Below are 21317 nucleotides of genomic sequence, written 5' to 3' on the forward strand. Positions count from 1 at the left end.
ACTCGAATATTGTTTTGAATACAATTCTTTCAAAATACTTATTGTCAATATTAATCGTCAAGTTGCCAAATCTTAGAAAAATCGTACCATATTTCCGTTTGGCGATCGATAGGGTTGGTACCGTGCCATACATATACTGCCAAGAATATGCATATACAGCCAATTAATATCCATATACAGCCATTTTGGTGATGTACAAATACTGCCAAGTCCTATGCATATATAGCCAAATCAATATACAAATAAAGTCATCAAGATAGGATTTACATATTTATACCGGGAGAGAGGAAAGCCGATAAGACGGCTTAACCATATGGCGAACCACGGTCGCTCGTCCGGTTACCATTCCATGTCGGGTATGGGATTAGCTAGTTATTTGTTTTCGGAAGCATGGACTTGATGGTGGAGGAAGCCATAACCGACAAGCGGTTACTTGATCCACCCTACAGCAGCAAGGAGTCCAGCAATCCTTTCGCACATAATCATCCCTGCATGGGATTGATAATGCAAGAAATGTGATGGTTGAAAAACTTATTTGAAAGAACTATTCTTTGGCTATTGGTAATAAATTGCATAAAATTAATCAAATTAACGTTTGGCAGAAACTATCATTGCACACCTTGCATTTTGTTTAAGTTACTACGTGTTACGCGTACAGAAACTCTAAAAAAACTTTTGATTGAAATATGAAAAATGAGCATCATTCAACATAAGACATGAAACTGCCGGTGAGTAGTTTTTGAGAAATATCCAATAGGCCCCAACTGTTTCGTTTCTTAATTGGTATCTGCTCAGAATAGAAACTCGTATACAACTGAACTCCTTTTATTGAGAAAAGCGGCACAACTTGAACAATACCACTTAAAACAGCGATCATAATCAAACGTCTACAAGATAACACAACTGTATATCGACTGGCGGACCAGACGAGTAGATGAGATGCATTGCGCCGCAACAATTAGGAGTTGTCGCGCTACTCATCATTCGAGTAATCACATTACGTCACATCTTCCCGTCAAACAAGAAATAGCATATTAATACAAATAGCATTAATAAATGTACAATAAAATTAAACATTATCAATCAATACTTATATCTATCAGTTTTTTTAACAGTGCTTGTAGATCTGCGAAGAGGGGGGGGGGGGGGGTGATCTATGTTCTATTTGATCAGATACACTATGATTAACTGAAACACTGCCATCGGGACTAATATTATCATTAATAATTGGGCCATGTTGCGTTTTCATATCACCATTGTTATAGGAGGATGTGTATGGATCATAAATATTACAATCGTAATTCCTTGTGAAGGGGTGGAACTCATCAGGTTCGCTTGTATGCCTCAAATGCCCTCGATTTCTTCGATAAAGACCACCATATTCAGTTCGGATTCGATACGATCTGATGTCAACTTGTCGTTCAATTCTACCTTTGCGCCATCTTTTCCCACGGTCCGGCTTCATTCTGACTTCTGATTCTGGTACAATTTCATCAGCTCCCTCGTTCCCTTGTTGTAATATTCATATTGAATGTCTTTACGCTTCTTTAAATGTGGTTCGATATTCGTAACAATTTTCGGGCGAAGAAGAGATTTTGATGTTGGAAGCAGTGTTTTTGTGCGTCTTCCAAATAACCTTTGTGCTTGTGAACCTGGTATTCCTTCACTCGGCGTATTACGTCAATCGAGCAACGCAAGAAATACATCACTCTTACTCTCAATAGCTTTTATCATCAAGCTCTTAATTTGTTTAACGGCGGACTCTGCTTTGTCGTTGCTTTGGCTATATGTAGGAAAGCTTGTAACATGCTGAAATTCATAATCTTCAACAAATTTTCTAAATTCCTTGCTACTATATTGAGGAGCGTTGTCAGAAATCAATTTTTTTGGTAAGCCGTGTCTAGCCATGTGTTGTTTCAATGCTTCGATAACTTCCGCAGATGTGGTAGTATGAAGTTCGCAACTTCGCAAAAAGTGGAGTAAAAATCAACGGTCACAAGATAGTTTCTGCCTGCAGTTCAAATAAATCGGACGCAATAATTTGCCATGGTCGAGAAGAAATCTCATGGTGAATTATCGGCTCTTTTTGTTGATTGGGTTGAAACACTCGGCAAGTAGTCGTGACGAGAGATAATCATGTATGTCACTGGGGCCATTTTTGGCCAGAACAGAACCTCTCTTGCTCTACGAATGCAAGCCTGTATCCCTATGTGACTTGCGTGTATGCGCTGCAGAACATATTGTTTGGCAGATTCTGGTACAACAATGCGACATCCTTTCAAAATTAGCCCATTTTGAACAGAGGTCTTCTCTAAAATTGAAATATCCTTGCATGGACCGTGGAAGCTGTTTCTTGGTAATCGGCCATCCATCTTCAATGATGGCTCTAAGACAGTGTTTCCCAACCAGAGTCCGCGGTCTCAAATGAGTCCGGCCAACTTCCGATTTTGATTCAATAAAATTCGGTTGTGTTTGGTTTTATTGCTTCTTCACACAGAGTGCGGTTGCAATAAACGCACATTGAGTCCGCAAAGGTTTTCGCCGCTGAGAAAATAGTCCGCGTCAAAAAAAGGTTGGGAAACGCTGCTCTAAGAGTTTGCATTGTCGAATCTTTCTCTGCAGATTTTTGCAAAATATAAACGTAATCTGGCGATGCTTTCTCGAATAATCAATATGTAATGTGAGTAATGATAGTTTGCACCAAACTTTAATTTGATTAGTTCGTTGACAAAATAACCAAAGAAAACCAAATATAAAAAAAAACGAATAACCAAAAGAGATTTTCAATGTCCTCGTTGGCAGCGACACATTTCGCATGCTATTACAATCAGCTGCTGTGGGGCTTTATCTTATGGCATTATGGATTGCAACCTATTGTATGTATTCATGCACCACGAGACATTGGCTGACATTATAGGCTTTGAACAAATAACATGTAGAGACTTAGTTGTCACTAGAGACTAAATGATGTTAATATCACAATATTTTATTACATATATTTTACACTTATTGTAAGTAACTTCATCAAAAGCCGTTTTTGAGTTTCTGAGAGTTATTTTGAAAACCCTAACTCTAACACACTTATTATATCATAGGTATGTATATCTAATTGGCTGTACATGCATATGACTTGGCAGTATTTGTACATCACCAAAATGGCTGCATTTGGATATTAATTGGCTGTATATGGATATTTAGTTGGCGCTATATGTATATTTTCGGCTGTATATGTATATCACGTTACCAACCACACTCTTGGCGATTACACATTTGTAATGATGAAAACATTGCAAAATTGTACAATGTCTTGACGCCGGGTAGACAGGGCAGGCTATAGTATAGGGCAGGGGTGGGCACACCGCGGCTTTTTGTGCGGCTCTCCTCGCTAAAATAAATTATTACCCAAATTTTAACTAAGAGAAAAACTTTAATGTAAACTCATTTAATTTATTAAAAGTCGTAAAGAAGTTTTCGTCAATGATTAGGACAAATTATGTTTCAGTATGAAAATCGCTGTAGCGTTGAATTCTGAATTTAAGTCAGTCAAGTCAGCAAATCTTTCGTCACAATGGTCAATGTTTATTGATGCGTCGGCGGTTTTGCAGCTTGATTGCGGTTAGTTAGTTTAAGTTACTGTGCGATATGTCCTCAATTGAAAAACGAAAGTACGAAGATGAAAACAGAGTTGTCAAGTCAGAATGGGAAAAAGAATACGCATTTACCAGTCAGGAGAATGGACCTTTGTGCTTAATCTGCTAAAACCTACTAAGTGAGAATAAAGTCAGCAATGTTGAACGGCACCATGAAACGAATCATGAAAACTTCTTACGAGACTACCCTCGTAAATCAGCTATAAGAAAACACAGATTAAATGAGCTCAAATTGTGCATAAATTTGAGCATAGCTGCCTGCATCATTTATTTATTGTTATTATACTCTTGTGTGAATTTCTTTTCTGTTCATGGCATTTTAATAATAAAGAGGCGAAGAAGAAGAATTTCTTTAAAAAAAAAATAAAAAAAATTTAATAATAAAATAAATTACGAATTCTGCGGCTCTTTTAAAGTTCTGATTTGCAGCATGCGGCTCTTACACAAAAAATTGTGCCCACCCATGGTATAGGGTGTCAGTGTGAGAATAATCTTGTTATTTTAGTTAGATTTTACTGTTATTTTTCAAATTTATAATATGAATAACCAGTGAAGTCAGATTCCTTAAAATTATAAGATGTCACAACCTGCTTAGTTACTGGACATAACTAAGTTAAATAGCCCTAAGCCATTTCTTAATGACAAACCAGTTTTAATATAATTTATCTATGCTCCATACTTGATTAGTACATTTACATCTATTAGTAATTAGTATATAAGCTACCCAATATTAATGATTGTGATCCTATCCGGTTGGATCATTCTATTGTATCGTTGACAATAAAGACATTGCCTCGTTAACGTGTGTCGGACAGACTGGGGGATCGGCGCAGGCGTCAGAGTGGTATTCGTCGTCTGACAACAAAGGAAACATCCTCAATCAAACATTAGCCAGAATATACGTTCTTGGTTATATTAGTACAGTTATAAAACAGCTCAAAAGCTCTAAAATTTTAGCTATTAATATAAAGCATATTCTGAAATATAGATTTATCATTTTGACCTGGTAAACTGCGCAAGGAGTGAAGAGGTACACTTTTCTCGGTATGTCCTACCTCAACGACTTATTAATAATTACACAGTTGAGGCCGGAAGCGTTTCTAGAAATCATTAGCAGCCATAAAAACAAAATAAATAGTGTCGTTTTTCACCATACGCGAGCAGTTATTTAAGTGGGGAAAACGACCTTGCGACAAATCATAATTATCGCTATTACGGTTAAAAATGTACAAATTTATTTTCTGCCTTCGGAATTTTCAGGATTTAAGAAATTTGTTTCAAGTAAAGATGTATTTAAAAACACTTAAGATACAAATACAATGTGCATAGAATTTACGATAAAAATGCTGCTTTTACTTCACATTTTGCAGGCATTGATGCAAAATCCCGGATATTATTATGAAATAAAAACTATTAGTTAAAATATGGGAAGACAGGAATTGGTCAGCCGATTCCTAAAGAACCTCTGGTTCTTTATCTCTTGTTTACTTTCCGAGTGGAGAGAAGATATCAAGATTTATTTTCGTAACAAAAGAATCGAGGGTATGTTTTTCTGTTACTGATATATTTTGTTTTTAGTGAAGTTACGAAATTATATTACAACGATACCATACAGAATCTTATATAGAATGAGGTGCCTTTTTTTACTAAGGTTTCATTCATTTCTAACCCTAGTCAATTTGTTCAATTTAAAAAAAAAGATTTATCTGACTGACCCATAGATTGTAGGAGTCATTGCAAAGTTCGAGCAGTATCCATCAATTATATTTCAGCATTGACTATATATATACGTATATATATATTTTTTTGTCACTGATATATTATGAAATACAGATTAGTGTAACTAGACGTAATGTGAATTTAATTCCATTCTACAATATATTAACATAACTTACTTTACCACATAATTTAAGTAAGTTGTGAATTTTTTAACCCCTTTTCAAAAAACGCAGAACAGTTTACTTTACAAGCCAAAGCTTTATCAGGACATTAGTTTTCCAGCTTTCGGGAACTTTGATTTGATTCCTTTTACTTACAATTTGGACTCTGCAGAAATCTGTGCTCTCAAGTATGTCGTCGACAGTGCGTGATTTACCACTGATTGTTGTTGCCTATTCCTGTGAATTCGTTACTGCATATATCAGTATAACCTTTACCCAGAGGTGGGATTCAGCCGGTTCGCACCGGTTCTATAGAACCTTCTCACGGAATTTTATGAGATCAGCGAACCGGTTAGCATTACTGGTTACTGTCAATATTTTGTTTGTAACAGAACCGGCTGAAAAATTTAACTTTTGTGAGGGAACCGACTGACAAAAAATTTGAATCCCACCACTGCCTTTACCTCAAAATACACAATAAAAACAACTAGCCTACTGGATCAGGAATGTTCAACCCGCGGCCCAATAGGAAAACTTGTGCGGCCCGCGGAGAAGCGCCAATTTTGAATGGCGTGCGGCCCGCGAAACCAGTTTTTGATTTAATCTAGTATGTGCGAGTAATTCCAATTTTTTTGCGTTGCAATGCCTACGTCTGAGCTTGTGCAAAGCGAACAACGCATGTCACAAGATCGATAACCAAAATTTCTGTGTCTAGAACTACTAGAAAGCCTAACGCTAAGTAAATATGCGGCCCGCGGTTTCATACAGTTATTTGTATCTGGCCTCGTGTATTGTAGGTCGCACATCCCTGTATTAGAGTATAGTTCAATATCTTTAATATAGCTCTTGTGCGAGTATCACTTTTGGCAACTTAAAATCGGATGCGCAAAGTAATGTCCATTTATCCACAGAAAAAAGCGAGAAATCACTTGATCCATCCACAAGGAAGGGCAGAATATTACAGACGACTGGCGTTGATTACCGAAGGCAGACAATCATGACGTAAGTTGTTCTGTAATCGAGATAAATTTAAACCACTCCGACTTCCGAACCGGACTCGATAAAATATTTTAATGTGAATAATAATAATAATTATGTTTAATACTTGTTTCCGGGTAATACTCCAATGCAAGAACATATTTTTTGGTTTAGGTCAGTAGCGGCTATAAAGTCATTCGCAAAGTCAGTTTTTGTTATCGACATGTCTCGTACTGCAGTTATCGGGGGTGATGCTCCAGATACCAAAGTTATTGATTTCAAAACTAAAAAGCAAACAAGGTATGTAGAATATTGGGATGCAGATGGTGTTTCTTTGAGTTTGCAATTTTAATTAAGAATTCAAAATAGGTGTCTCACATACGGAAAGGTTTCAAGATTTACAAATGACATAGCCATTATTTTTTCGTTTTGTATGCACGTATTTCAACCTTAAAACTTACAATGATGTGCTTTTTCTTATCATTTTTTGTTGTGTTATTTTCATATTTTTCAGTGTATTCAAATACATGAAGAAGGGAAGACCGCTCGTATTGAACTTAGGATCCTGTTCCTGACCTCCGTACATGGCTGACATGCTGGTTTGATATAAAAAATATTTTGCAATACATTACTGCTCCATCCACTTTTGCAACAATCGCCCTACTAGCAATTGTAACAAATTTCCAGTATGCTACCTGTTAAAATTTAGGTAACACAAATGGGTCTTGTCAACCATCGGTTCAAGGCCTATTACGTAACCTTGAAAATAACGGAAACTTACCAGATAAAAGCGTGCGTTTAGGACTGATAACTGAGTCTTATTGTTGATAATATATATATTATCCAATTTTTGTTGCAGTTTTTCAAAGACATTGTCAGCAAATACGGAGACAGAGCAGATTTTGTTAATATTTATATCGAAGAAGCCCACCCAATTGATGGATGGAAGATGAATAAAAACGAGTAATATTTGGAATTATCTGTTTATTGAATACTAAATGGGCTTTGAAATCATTTTGCTAGAATAATGTTGCGGGGAGATGAACCGTAGGACATGCTCTCTCCGAGAACCGTAAAACAAATCTCTTCCAAACTTGAATATATTTTTTTCGCATTTTTAAGCTTTAAATCCTAGCTTTCTCAACTTTTCTTTCTTCGAAATCAATTATCAATTCTAAATTGATATACCCATATCAACTCATTTATTTATTGTGTATAGGTATGCTTTGTATCAACATGTTTCCATGGATGATCGTCTGAGAGCTGCAGGTGTATTTCAAGAAAATATCGACCTAGATTGTCCGTTACTCGTCGACGTGATGGGGGATGACACTAATCGAGCTTACGGTGCTTTACCAGAAAGATTGGCCATTATTCAGGATGGTAAAGTCAAGTATATCAGCGGAATTGGACCTTACATGTATAACATGGATGAGATGGAAACGGCACTTGTAAAGATAATCGCGAGGAAATAACTATTGCTTAACATGAAGTATCGTTCGTTGTATGGAAGTCAACTTAGTCATCTGATTAGTCACGGATTTGAATATTTGTTATTCATTTCCATACCTAGGCTGAGCAAAAGATGTAATTACTTATATGCTCAAAATGCCGTATCAGCGGGAAAATTCAATCATTTTTTAATTCAAATAATTTAACTCAGCTTTCAGCCCGGGTAGCGAATTCGATATGTATGAATCACATTTAAAGGGATTTAAATTTGTACTGTCTGCTTGTCTATCGACTTGGTTTGAACGTATGCGGGACATATAAAACTTACTTTGAACAATTGGGGAACATAAAAATGAATACAAATAAGTTTTAAATTATATGATATATTAATGTAATTATTAGCAACAATCAAGTCGATAGTTGGTGCGTAGTCCCATACGATATATCTATACATTTATGTCGTTTTTGGAACGTGGCACATCAACGCCCATGGTCAACTTACTACCTATTGCATCCGAGACAACAGAAGCAGATTTATTCACGCATATGTGTGCATGTTAATGCAAAATCATTTTTTTTTTTGTATATGCGGCCTGGCAGCTGATGATGGATCGTTTAAAACCAAATGGAGAGAACGTGTCTTGAATGTTATGCCAGACTGCAAGAAAAAGTGAGACAAAGGAATCTTTAAACATTCTTGTTGCGTTATTTTATTTTCTTCCTCGGGGAGGCATCACAACGATCGTGCATCTGCTACAGAGCTGATACTGTTTAAGTTTTCCTGTCTTATTGCGTAATTGGAAATAAAAGTGCTTGAAATTGATATTGTTTTTAATATTATACAATATCAATACTACAAAAGTGTACAACAAAATAGTATTTGAGATTAATTCATGTTCTATTCCAGAATTAGCTTTATCTAATTTCCCTGAATATTAATATTCAGACAGATCGGGTAATTAAATGATTGTGTTGGAACATTGCCCGAGGGCGGGTACTTATCTCATCTTTGAGAATCGTAGTGGCTACGCAAGTATTAGAACGTACTAAGGTACTTTCGCTAAGTATTCAACAGGCAGATACACAATAATGCTATACAGTGTAGTAAATATAGCTCATATTATTGTATGCAGGGCATGGTTTAGATGTTAAATCGTCTTACGAATGTGTTTCCTGAAGCGACTGGTGACAAGTCTGTTCAGTTAAATTTAAGTCGGAAAAAGTATAAGTTAGTTTTGAGCTATAGGAAGGATAGAGTACTCGTGGGTTTAGTTTCAACAGGGGAATATTATATCGAAAAAAATGTGTCACTGACCGCATTACAGAGTCTCAGCTATATCCATTCGTGTCATTTTATGAAGAAGTTTGTCAGGAACTTCCTGGTAAAGGCCAAAACCATGTTTTATTGATACCGATTGAATTTTTTGAACATGAAAACAATGAATCCAGACACGATCTAATGTAAAAAATGAAAGCCAAGTATATGCAACAAACTATATTCCTTCCACCAGAGTTACAATGAGATAGACTAAATAAGACGAATCAAGCGATAAAATGCTTACTGGTAACAAGAAAATTGGGATATCGGGTAATCATGCTAGGCCGACAAGCACGGCTACACATTCGGGGGAGAATAAAATGAAGGGATTGTCAAAAATTCGCACCATTTAATATTTATTCACCTGGAATTTGGTAGACATTTGTATAAAACAAACCACTATTGGCGTATCGGACAGAAAGGACTGTTGTTGAAATATGTGACGGGATATTATTTTTTATTTAAACACTACGCTTAGAGATAAAAACAAAAAATATTTGTGAAGCTGTCAACTATATTCGATATCAGTTAAAGAATGAATACGTACATGTCTGTATCATAAACGTAGGCATAGTATGGTGCATGTATTTTGATCTTGAGATTGAAATCAAAATTTTCGTTTCCAGTACATGATAATTTTACCAACTTCTGAATTATATAATATGTTATCGAACAATAATTGAATGGTGTCATATTTTTGAAGTAGTTCTAGCTGCTTGCATATAAACTATGACGCAGTGAGATGAGCTCGGGTACTGCTTTTAACTGCTTCTTTTTACTGTATAAAAACTAAGGATTATATGGTCGACAGATTGGAAGGAAATGAAAATCCATCGAGTAGCTCGTTGGAGGATATATCACATTGGAATATGCAAAGTTTCATAAGATCGTTCGGAAAATTCAAAAACCGTGTTTTACGTATTATAGTGACAAAGAAAGTTCTGTTTATTATATGTTTAATCATTACTTGGATGTATATTAAAGAACCATGTGCGGCACAAATATCAAAGGTTTGTTTGGATACATACTAAATATAATGAATAACTTCTACTAAAGAGAGAGCATACTAACATGAATTTAATAGGGCAGCTAGACTTCACTGTAACGAATTCAAATGCAGTTGCTGTGAACATTCTTTTGAATCTGTCGAAACCTCCAAATATTTCGGCCCCTCACGAAGGAAATGATTTTGCCAGATTTAACACAACAAAACTCGCAGCAAAGTGTTGCCAATACGTTTTCAATTTATGTCTGTATTATACAAACTGTTTCTCTTCTTATATCAGCAATTTCTTACCTCATTTTCTTAGCAGCAAAGATTTTGATACGGCATTATATATTACAGGATTTCACCAACAGTTCCATTCAGTATGAAAACAATGTAGGACATTCGCAATCCAATCGTATAGATAAATATCAATTTCTTAGAGGGCGTCAATATTCTTCCAATATAAACAAAAACAGTTTTATGAGAAAGAAGACAAACAGAAAAAATGAAGAACAAAATGGCATTGACGCAAGTTTATCATCAAAACTTATTACTCACGTTGTCGACGACAACATTCCAATTCAACAAAAAGAAATTGACACCGTCGTTTCCAATGAAAAACTGCCTGTAGTCAAATCAAATTTTAACTGTCCGGTTCCCATAGCTGAAGACTGGACAATGACTGTGAAACCAAAGTTTGTTTTAAACTCAAAAAGGTACGAAAACACATCACGTTTTCATCACTATTTTATATATATATATACTATATACACATTTTTATCTTTTTCAATCCGAGTGCCTTTGACATTAAATTGAGCGCAGGCCACTCGGTGATAATAACTGTAAAACTAGAGTCGAAACTCATCATGCGATTGTACTTGGTGTTGTTTCCGGCTATACCTCATATACACAAGACTTCTCATTATTGGTATTTAAGAACATGCAGTTTCTTAGACCTGAGTGGATCTCCTGGTAAATATGGAATAGAAGGTTATTTAACAAAGACGTGGTTTAAAGTTAGATACGTATCCCAGAGTCGAACTCACGATTTCTGAACAGTATCATCCAGTGACTCGTCATTCAATGTAAATTTATTCAATTTTTTTCAATTTCATCAATTACTATTTTAAAGATATTTATTTCCAATTCTTACGAACGGACCTAACAATCAACTTGATGGATTATGGGAATCAATTTTTCTTGCGATTAGGCTAAACAGAACGCTAGTTATGCCACATTTTCATACACACCGGGTTGGAAGGTAAGATTTATTGCATTTGTGAATTCGTCAAAGTGAGTATTTGTATTGTAATGAAGAATCTTTCTGACAATTTTTTCTTCTCATTAGTGTTCCTTGCCAATATCATTGCTTAAAATGAACTGACAACCTACTTGTCCTTCACTGTTTTGTTCTATATAAGGCCTTACGAGTCTTTAATACACGACTCGATAATATAACTTAGTATATATATTATCAGAAACACAAGAGAGCAGTGCCCAAATAAATGGACACACAAGCCCAAACAAAGTGGTATTAAACATTTCACAGTACCGGTAGTCTGACCACCAGATCCCTGAGACGCGATCACGGAATTACGGCGCGACAACACAATAACTAGACAAAGTAACCCTGTAGTGTGTGTACCAGGTTAGAGTTAGGCCCTAGTTTTATACCGATTTTTTTTATTTTACTTCTATTACGAGTGCGGGGACTGTCTGTATATATTAGCCAAGTGAATATACCCCCTGCCCCCGTGGATATAGGTTTCAGTCCCTTTACACAACTTGATGTAAAATAGGCGAACAAAATTAGTTATCTTCATATTGGTACACACACTTCTGGAGCGCCCAAAACGATCTATACGTCCATTTCGTGTCCAATGGAAACACCGGGCAGCGGAACGGTAAGAAACGAACATCACGATTTGTTAAGGTCATTAAACACTTGCGGCGCTATTGGGTATTATAACGTCATATGGTAACATTCACAAGTCCTGATTAAGAGATTAGTACATATTTATATAGTGTATATATAAAGCTCATGGCGTTTACTTCAACACTTCAAATCGTGATTATATTATTCTCTGGGTAAGTGGTTGTGGTTTGCTTTGAGAGCAAACTCTAATAGGACTTGGGTGATAACTGTCGAGATCACAAACACCTGTCTGTTGTATAGTCCAGCTGTCGTGATGATTTGTTGTTTGACTTGTTTTTCATTGTATTCCAATACCAGTTCAGACAAACCAATGCGGGACGTTCCAGTGGAATGGAGGACAGACATTAATATGATTCGTAAATTAGTTTCTGTGATACCATCCAGCAAGATGCATTCACACTGTAATGGAAAAATAAATGCTGTATTTCTAACGAGAGAAGCAAATAATACTCGCCATTGGTAAGTGGTTTATATTATCTTTAAAATTAAAATCTTATTTTAGGGCAAAATATCGACTGCCAATTGTAATATTAAAACAACGTAGTAGTCATTGCAAAACAGATTTATTTATTTTGATAAATTCTAGAGACAATTAAGATTGATTAAAATTATTGAGGTAAGAAATAATTGAAATGTTTGTGATAATAGGTCAAGGAATATTAGTGATAATTTTGTGAAAACGAGAGAGCAATACTCAAAACAACTTTTTTACTCATAATTCCTCAAAAATCATATTCTGAACGAAGCTTGAACTGTGGAACAGCTATCATACCTTAACTCACCAGTGTCGGTACCAGGAGGGTACCCAGACTGTTCTAGCTTTCCCGGGTCCGGGGACACTGATGATTAATATAACCAGTCTCAACGTGAATCGCAATACCAAATGATTCGAGTCCCAACTGTTGTATCAAATATTTTACGGTACCGGTAATTTACCTATTTACAGTACCTAATCTATCAAATAACTTCCGCTGGGCACAAGAACGCTGAACGCGATCACAGAACCGTCACATGGTGCGCAATAATTTTGATGCCGTCAAGACACAAAAATTTGAAGTAAAAAATTTCAGAAATTTGAGAAACAAATAAAAGAAATATCGACAACAATAATCGTTACCCACTATAAGTTCTAAAGCAATTGGTTCATAGGTAAATAGGTAAGCGATTTGTTTACAACAACAACAACAAGATGCACAACGACCAAATAATAACAAAACGATCCATAGGTCCACCTCGTGTCCAAAAAGCATATTCAAATTGGGTTATCAGACCAATGCCAATTCCGGAAATCGCTTGGATGGCCCCGAGCGTGATGGCACGATGATCTGATAGGGAAGGTTCTATTGAAAGCGTACGATTTTGAGTGTTTCTTGTTTTTGCAGTTCTCTTTTGCATGTCGGTCGCGAGTTGAACATGAGTATAATTGCTCCGGGACTACAAGAAGGGAGTAAATGCTACAAAACTCGATCTCGTCTCTTCGATCGTCGCGTTATAACATTTCCGAAATACAAATTCTCTGGCTTTTTGCACCCCAAACCTGATATCGAAAGTCTCCAGAAAGCATACGGAACAGAAGAAAAATGTGCAATATTTCCGTTTCCCTGGCAAACTATTGAGTGTAAGTAATATTTTCTTCAAACACATACTACTTTCATTTGCCCTTGTTCACTCTAAGTAACTGATATTCGTATTGTGCTAACAGTGGGTCGCCGTCGCACAATACCTGATTTTAACTTCAAGGATACCAGAGCATTATCTCACAGAGACTTATTTCCTCTGGTGATTGGAACAGCAAACCTACCTCCATTTACTAAACAAATTGCAGAAGATTTGCTTAGAACGTGGAAAGAAGATTCTACAACAAAGCTAGTGTGTGTACATTGGAGATTTGATCCGGATGATTGGCAACGAAGTAAACAAATTTGAATGAAAAATAAATTTCTGTTTACAATCATGAAACTAATAAGAAATGCCTACTATTTCATATTTAAGGATATATAAAAAAATTTGCCTTATCTTAATAGTTTTGTCAAAGTTTTGGATTGCCGTAACTAATTCCATGTCAGACAGGCTATACTGTGCCATAAACATCATTTTAAAACATAAGTCAATATCGATACCAGACAAGCTATTCAATAAATATTCTGCATGTTCAGTTTCCAAAATGGGTTTGCTTTCAATAAAACTGTATACTTGATATATAATTTTCATTTGAAAACTTCGGTTTGTGTTTAATTCTAATCTTCAAGTCTCGATCCACCTAACAAATCTGCATTTAATATATTTTCATATGTGATAAGAGTGTTTGAAAAAGCATTTTTCATCGAATTAACAAAAATATTGCTCTACGTTAGGTTCGATGAATAATGAGGAAATTTTTTTAAGCTTGCCGAAAAGAATCTCAAGGTCTGCGTGCAAAAAAGTGTGCTGATGTGGCTGAAATCAAACCATTGAACATAGCTCGAGCTATAGCACATAAAGTTGAACAAATTGTAAAAACAGGGAATGAGAAAAGACCAATTGCATACATTGCAGCTCCTCCAGCATCTACGAAAACTTTGAAAACGGTATGAGTTTGACTCCAGGAACATTTTAATATCAATGTTACTGATTAGAATTACTGGTGATATAAAGAATATAAATCTGTTAGAAATAATTGCAAATTATTGCACCAGGTTAAACAAATACTACTGACAAAATGGACAATAAAGGCGTTCATTTCTGAAGATTTGATGAAGAGTTTTCGCAAGCAATATAAAAAATGTGAATACGATATCAGGGAAAACAACGAAATCGTATCTTTGATTGAAATGCAGGTAACGAGTATGAATATTTGCATGGCTCATTTTTGATTATAGACTGTTCGTTTTCCATTTTACAATCCAATCACATCAATGTACTGGTATATTCAATACCATATTTTTTTTATTTGAAATACAATTTTATTAGCAGCCTATCAGTGACTTCGGAACCGAAAATGATTTCAAGTCACGTATGATAATTATTCACAGTGCAGATAATATTAGATATATTTTCATTCCAGTTATGACGTTTATACAAAAATTGAAATTTTCCCTTTTTGTTACATAGTCTACCAACAATTAAAACCACTATCTTGTGTTTTAGATTTCTATACTCGGAGACAGATTCATGTACTCTTCGTCATCCTCGTGGTCAAACAATGTCAGAGTATACAGACAAAAAGGTCGCTATGATACTGATGTACTCAATGATATTGTTGCACTTAAATCCGGAAGTAACTCTCAGTAGCACAAAATGCATTACAAGTGATTTAAAGTTGAACGCCGCGGTCACTTTTATACCATGCTTTAACATTTTTTACACGGGGTCACGTTTTGGATGTGCTAACCCCTCATAATCTGCTTTTCTTTTCCAATAAGGTACACGTTAACTGTAAAGTCACTCTTAAGACTATATAATTATTGCTAACGTGTGTTGATGTGATCAAAGCATTAGTCGTGTTTATGTATGCATTATATCGTTGTTTATGTCACACTGGGTAAAATAGGTTTTCAATAACTACAAGATAGCGTCTGAACTAGATTTTTCACGAATATTTATTTTCAATTCATTATATTTGCTTTTCATTTATTTAATAAAGTATATTATAATTATCCCTGTTGGTAGCTTAAGATTGTGGCATAAAATTTCTTAACAAAGAGTACATAATTGTTGGCGCTATAACTGTTTGTTAGGTAACTTATCTTGAGCAATTACTTAATATATTATTTTTCTAAAGAAATGTTTCTGTGTGAACGATTTTTTGATGAAAAAATTTTGATAGTTGGTGTGTATCAAGCAGAGTTGGATCAATTACATTAATTCAGTCCAATTACAAATACAATTACTTCGTGCAGAAAATTTCAAATTACAATTACATTTAGAATTATAACATTTTGGTTCGTATTTACATTTTCCCTTGCTCAAAAACTGTTGGATTGCACTTGATGAAGATTAGGCTGTGAAAAGTTTCTGAACCCAATAAATTTCTTCTTGCCGTATAAAAGTTACCCGCAATTGAAAAAACTCATTTTGACGGGGCTGATGTTGCTGTTAGTCTCAAATAATCCTTGGCTGAAGAAGCAAGCGTGGGAAGTTCTTCTGATTTCCTCTTCCAATACATTCATGGGTCTCCATCAAATTGCAAAATTTCTTCCTCCAAATAGCTATCTACTTCACTGTCTGATTTTCTTGGTCTTTTCTTTTTCAAATCTTCTGCCACCGCTGGGAAGATGAAGTTTGAAAAAATGACTTGATAGGTGGTTGGCTATGATCAACCTTAGCCTTCATCGTGTTTTCCTGATGTTTTCTTTTGAAGTTTATGTATTTAGGATATAGATGGGAAGAACATCTCTTCAAGTGCGTGATCAAGTTTGACAAAGCCTTGGTTGAGAACTTAAGTTTCTTTTTGCAGTTGTTACAGCATGCCTCAGTGCTGCTCAAAGATTTGAAAAATTCTAACAATGGTGCAGGAAGTGGTTAAACATCAGATCATTCCCAAGTATGAAATGCTGCGTTCAAAACAATATCATATACTACTTCTAATTGTACTTCAGATTGAATTGAATAAGTTTTTTTAAAACGTTGTTTTGATCCACTGCTTATCTGTTAGCTTATTCAAGCAGCCCTGTTGCATACTATAGCTTGCCAAAGTACAACACCGCCCGAAAAGAGAGTTGTAGTGGACCATGGTATACTATAGGCGATGAATGAGGAATACTGTAGGTGAAACTAAATTTATTTGAAAAAAATCTCTGCAGACACGGATCTCATTATACACGGAGTCCTAATTAGAATTCAAGTTTAGCACACTATTGAATGCTCCAGATATCATGCTAAAACCAAACAAACAATGCTCAAATATAGGGATAATAATGTCAAGTGCCTGCTTTAAGAAACCAACTTGAATTGTTTTTTGCTGCTGCATGCTGAACTGCAGTGAGATGCGACGTCAAATTTACTCAGTATAATCAGGGTTTTATTGGACACGGAGTCGACCTCCACGCAGGCGTAGCCAGAATATTTTGCGCCCGGGGCAAACTATAAAATTGGCGCCCCAACCTCCACGTTTATTCATATTTTCTATTACATTTAATTGTATATGTAAAAACAATTCAAATTTTAGTGGAACATTTTATTTAAAGAAGAAACAAAGCTATAGCATATGTCCATAATGTCCCACTCAGTTACTGTCAAAGATGATTTATATAGTCTACAATAAGTTTGGTTTTCTTGATTTCACTGTCGCAAACTGGTTTATCACCAATGTTTTTCTTTCAACACCTAAAACAGGGGTCGGCAAACTACGGCCCGTGGGCCAGATCCAGCCCGTGGAACAATATAATCCGGCCCGCGACGCTTCACTGAATTATATTAAAAAAACAACTGTATTGACGATTATATTCTTTACGTAACAGAATTTGTTTTGAGACACTGAATTATATTATAATCTAACAAGTATATAATTCACAATCACTCGTTTAAATTGATTATAGAAGGACAAATCGCAACAAAACGTAAAAAAGTTGATGCTGAGTGCAAATGCTTTTATGGCGCAGAAAATGATCAGTCTTCGCGCGCTGCTTGTATCAACTTACATCGGAGTGCGCAGGCAAGAACTTATCGATACAGAACTACGTAATTAACCCCGTGCATTTTGTTACCTAACGTTACCAAATCAACTTTTGCTTTGTTTTCCGGTCAGTTTTTTTGATCATGTAATTACCATGTAAATCTGACCGTGCGCAAGCTATGTGCCTGATGACGTCGGCGGTCGACGTAAGTGGTCTGACCAAGTGTGCAATTGGCCATGTACTAAGACTAGATGTCTGCCGCCGGTGCAATCTTGCTTGTGACCGTTTTTTTAATCTTGTTGTGAAATTTCTGCAAGCCCCATTTTGGCGCCCTTGTACCTTGGCGCCCGGGGGCATATGTAGCATATGTACCCCATTGCCCCCCCCTAACCCCTCCCCCCCCCCAAAAAAAAAAAAGCCAAAAAGACATCTAAGCCAAAAAGACATCTAAGGCTACTTATATTTTTCAAGCTCAAGGTTATGATCAAATACCGTATCCACCTGACTGTCGAAATTTAATTCTCCTGTGCATATCTCTTTCGTCATATCCGTTTTCCTAAACTTTTAGAGGGAAATATTGGTAATTTGGACAAATATTTTTAAATACATAGAAAAAGGCTAATTATTAGTATTGACGAAATTCTCCGAATTCGTAAATTAGATCGATAAAAAAACCATTTTGAATTAGGCAACATGTGGCAACGAAAAATAACTGGATGTTGCAGCACGGTTTGTCAAACCGACCGCGCCGTGAGGCGCGAATAGGTAATAGTTTTCGGTGCACGTATAACGTGCGAAGTGTGGTTGGGTTGTGAAGTGCAAAAGTCGGGGTCAACAAGCCTAATAGAGAAAACCGCAAGTCCTACAGGGTCGCCCGAGGTGTCTAAAGAGAGCTGATGGTCCCCCCATTACTGAGAAAATTTTTCAGAACGATCCCGCCACGGGAAGGGCCCGAAAAACGGCCCGAAAGCCAAAAAGTGCCTTTCTCCTTCAATGCGTTGGTCACATGACGTTCCATATAAGGTAATCCTTTGATTTCTTGCAGTTTCCCGGGGTTTCCGGGCCGCGCGAGGCGAGAGGGACTTCGCTAAAATTATTTTGAATTTTTTCAAGGCGGGGGGGTTTCCCCTCCCCGCCCCAGATAACGAGAAAGGGATTTCTTAGTTTTTTAAAACCTGGCAACACCATTTCGGCAGTCTGGTCTGTGTCGTTATCGGAAATAGGGGTTCCCGTGTAGGCAGAGGGCTCATACTTGGAAAACGTGTATAACTAAACTAATTAACCCCTCAAAAAAAATTTGGGACGGATCCGGCCACCTTGTGGTCAAATATTGAAATCGCTAAATTACGGCTTCTGCGATAGATAGAGGCTTCAAAGTCAGTCATTGAGAAGCTCTAGTGTTACTCTTTCTTAGTTTGGGGACCCAACCGCACCCGAGCTCCCACTAGTGGTCAAATCGCGAAAATCTATATCTCGAGTTCTGCGATAGATAGAGTGTTCAAACTCGGTCAGTGGAAAGCTTAGGTGGTACTCTTTCTTAGTTTGAAGTCTCTACCGCACACGTGCTCCCACTAGTGGTCAAATCGCAAAAATCTTTATCTCGAGTTCTGTAGTTAGTAGATCCTGTAAACCTGGCCGACACGTTGTACTAACGACCCTAATTCTTTATTTCATGAATTAGAGTCCTCCACACGCCCCCTAGTGGTGAAACGCCTACAGATCGATTAAACTTGGTAAACAATTCAAATTTGGGGGGCGTGCGCCGATCGAATTTCCGCTATTCGATTGGCGCGACTTACGGCGGTAATAGACACGCGAGTGCTACGTTTTTAAAAAAGCGTCGAGCGTTACAAATGTGCGCTTTAGCGCTTTTCCCCCTCGTTGGGAGGCCGAAGGCCGCACCTTTGACCACCACTGGATGGGATCCGCCGTCTTTTTAAACGCAGCGATAGCTGCAACAGAAGCCAGCTACCAGCGGCCAGTGTAATTGGGTTGTCTAGTTACAGACGAGGGTCAACGCCTATGTTACGGAGAACCGCAAGTCCTAGAGACAAGCGGGAGGTGTCAAAAGATGGGGAACGGGGGCAAACTGACAAAGAAAATTTTTCAGAACGATCGGGCCAGAGGAAGTGGGCCAAAACTGGCTTTTAGTGGCCCTGGCGTGGCTACCTGTCAATCAAGCTGTCAGTCAAGTCACGCAAGAGTGATTTTGGGGTTTAGGAGCCGTTTAGCTGCGTTTCCGGGACGGGAAACGGTTTGCCAGGGCATAGGGAATTTTTCCAAACATGTTTGGGGGTGGGGGAAGTGCCCCCACCCCCCCAGTGGCGAAAAACGTTTAGAAAGCCACGCCCACTTAGGTAATATGGTTTTTGGGCGATTAGGAGCACTTGGAATCGGTTTTCGGGCAAAGTGATGCATAAATATCGAAGGGACTAATTAATAGAATATATTACCACCCCAACTTTGGGGATTCCCCTACACCGTAACGGTCCAGTGACTTCGGAACTTTGCGCTTAAGAATTGAGATATTGAGAAAAAAAAATACATAGGTAGGTTGGGAAAAATTGGTTTAATACTTTTTTCAAGGAATTTTTTGGCTCCCGTGCCTCCGTCACGGTCTAGTGATTTTGGCCTTTTGCCGGCTTCAGAGAGGTCATATCGAGAATCTAAAGGCATGGGCATGATCAGAAAATTTATTTCAATCACGTATCAGCGAAATTTTTTTTCTAGTAGCCTTCAGTTACGGTCCAGTGATTTTAGGCCATATCTCGAGAACGGTAATAGATAGGGGTCTAGTATTCGGGTTATAGAAGGCAGTTGGAGTCTAGTTTATGCCTATAAAATTTCGTCACGGTCGAGTGATCACAGACCTCAAAATTGATAAAAACAGACTAAAATTCAAAAACTAAAAATCGACATTGCGACAAACTATCTAATTAGCATAACAACCCTAATACTTTTTTGTCGCACTGTCGAAAATCCAACAACTAAAAATCGACATTGCGACAAACTATATAATTTGCATAACAACCCTAATCTGGTATGAAAAATTGACATTGTGACATTCTTGGACGGAAATTTCGACATTGCTACAAAATTGTCGCAATGTCGATATTTCAATCAGGAAAGTTAGAATTTTCGACAATGCGACCTATTTTGGTATTAACCGTCTATACGGAGAAAACTGTATATGTCAGGGGGGGCCGATGGCGTCGGTCGGATCACGCCGCGATCCGTCCGACGCAACGGATGGCGGCCAGAGCGTCACAGACACACCCGGCCTGGTCCAAACCAACCATTTGTGCGCCCGCGGCCCCCCTCGTCGTGTGCCGCAGGCAGACGTCTATTCTGGATGTTCTCCCGCCCACGTCCCGTGATATGGTGGCGATAGCCACAACAAAAAACAAAAGCCAGCGGCCAGAGATATTAATGGAAGGTCTATTACAGGGAGCGTTTCATCGGGGTATGTTACGGAGAACCGCAAGTCCTAGAGACAAGCGGGTGGTGTCAAAAGATAGCTG

At 37.2% G+C, this 21317-nt stretch overlaps 2 protein-coding genes across 2 annotated transcripts; both read left to right on the plus strand.

Moving 5' to 3' along the window:
* The first annotated feature begins 4907 nt into the window (after positions 1 to 4907).
* On the plus strand, positions 4908 to 8783 carry LOC120340714 (thyroxine 5'-deiodinase-like). The gene is made up of 6 exons (XM_039409060.2): positions 4908 to 5192; positions 6442 to 6532; positions 6683 to 6808; positions 7023 to 7107; positions 7368 to 7471; positions 7728 to 8783. Exons 1-6 carry the CDS (start codon positions 5075 to 5077, stop codon positions 7981 to 7983), a joined length of 780 nt encoding a protein of 259 aa, XP_039264994.2. The 5' UTR covers positions 4908 to 5074; the 3' UTR covers positions 7984 to 8783.
* A 997-nt stretch (positions 8784 to 9780) lies between these two features.
* Positions 9781 to 16148, plus strand: LOC120340713 (uncharacterized). Its single transcript, XM_039409058.2, has 9 exons — positions 9781 to 10288; positions 10624 to 10982; positions 11399 to 11527; positions 12500 to 12661; positions 13585 to 13820; positions 13905 to 14114; positions 14588 to 14769; positions 14878 to 15018; positions 15329 to 16148. Exons 1-9 carry the CDS (start codon positions 10079 to 10081, stop codon positions 15470 to 15472), a joined length of 1773 nt encoding a protein of 590 aa, XP_039264992.2. The 5' UTR covers positions 9781 to 10078; the 3' UTR covers positions 15473 to 16148.
* The last annotated feature ends 5169 nt before the right edge of the window (positions 16149 to 21317 follow it).

This window comes from Styela clava, chromosome 14, assembly GCF_964204865.1.
Source record: "Styela clava chromosome 14, kaStyClav1.hap1.2, whole genome shotgun sequence".
Lineage (NCBI taxonomy): Eukaryota > Metazoa > Chordata > Ascidiacea > Stolidobranchia > Styelidae > Styela > Styela clava.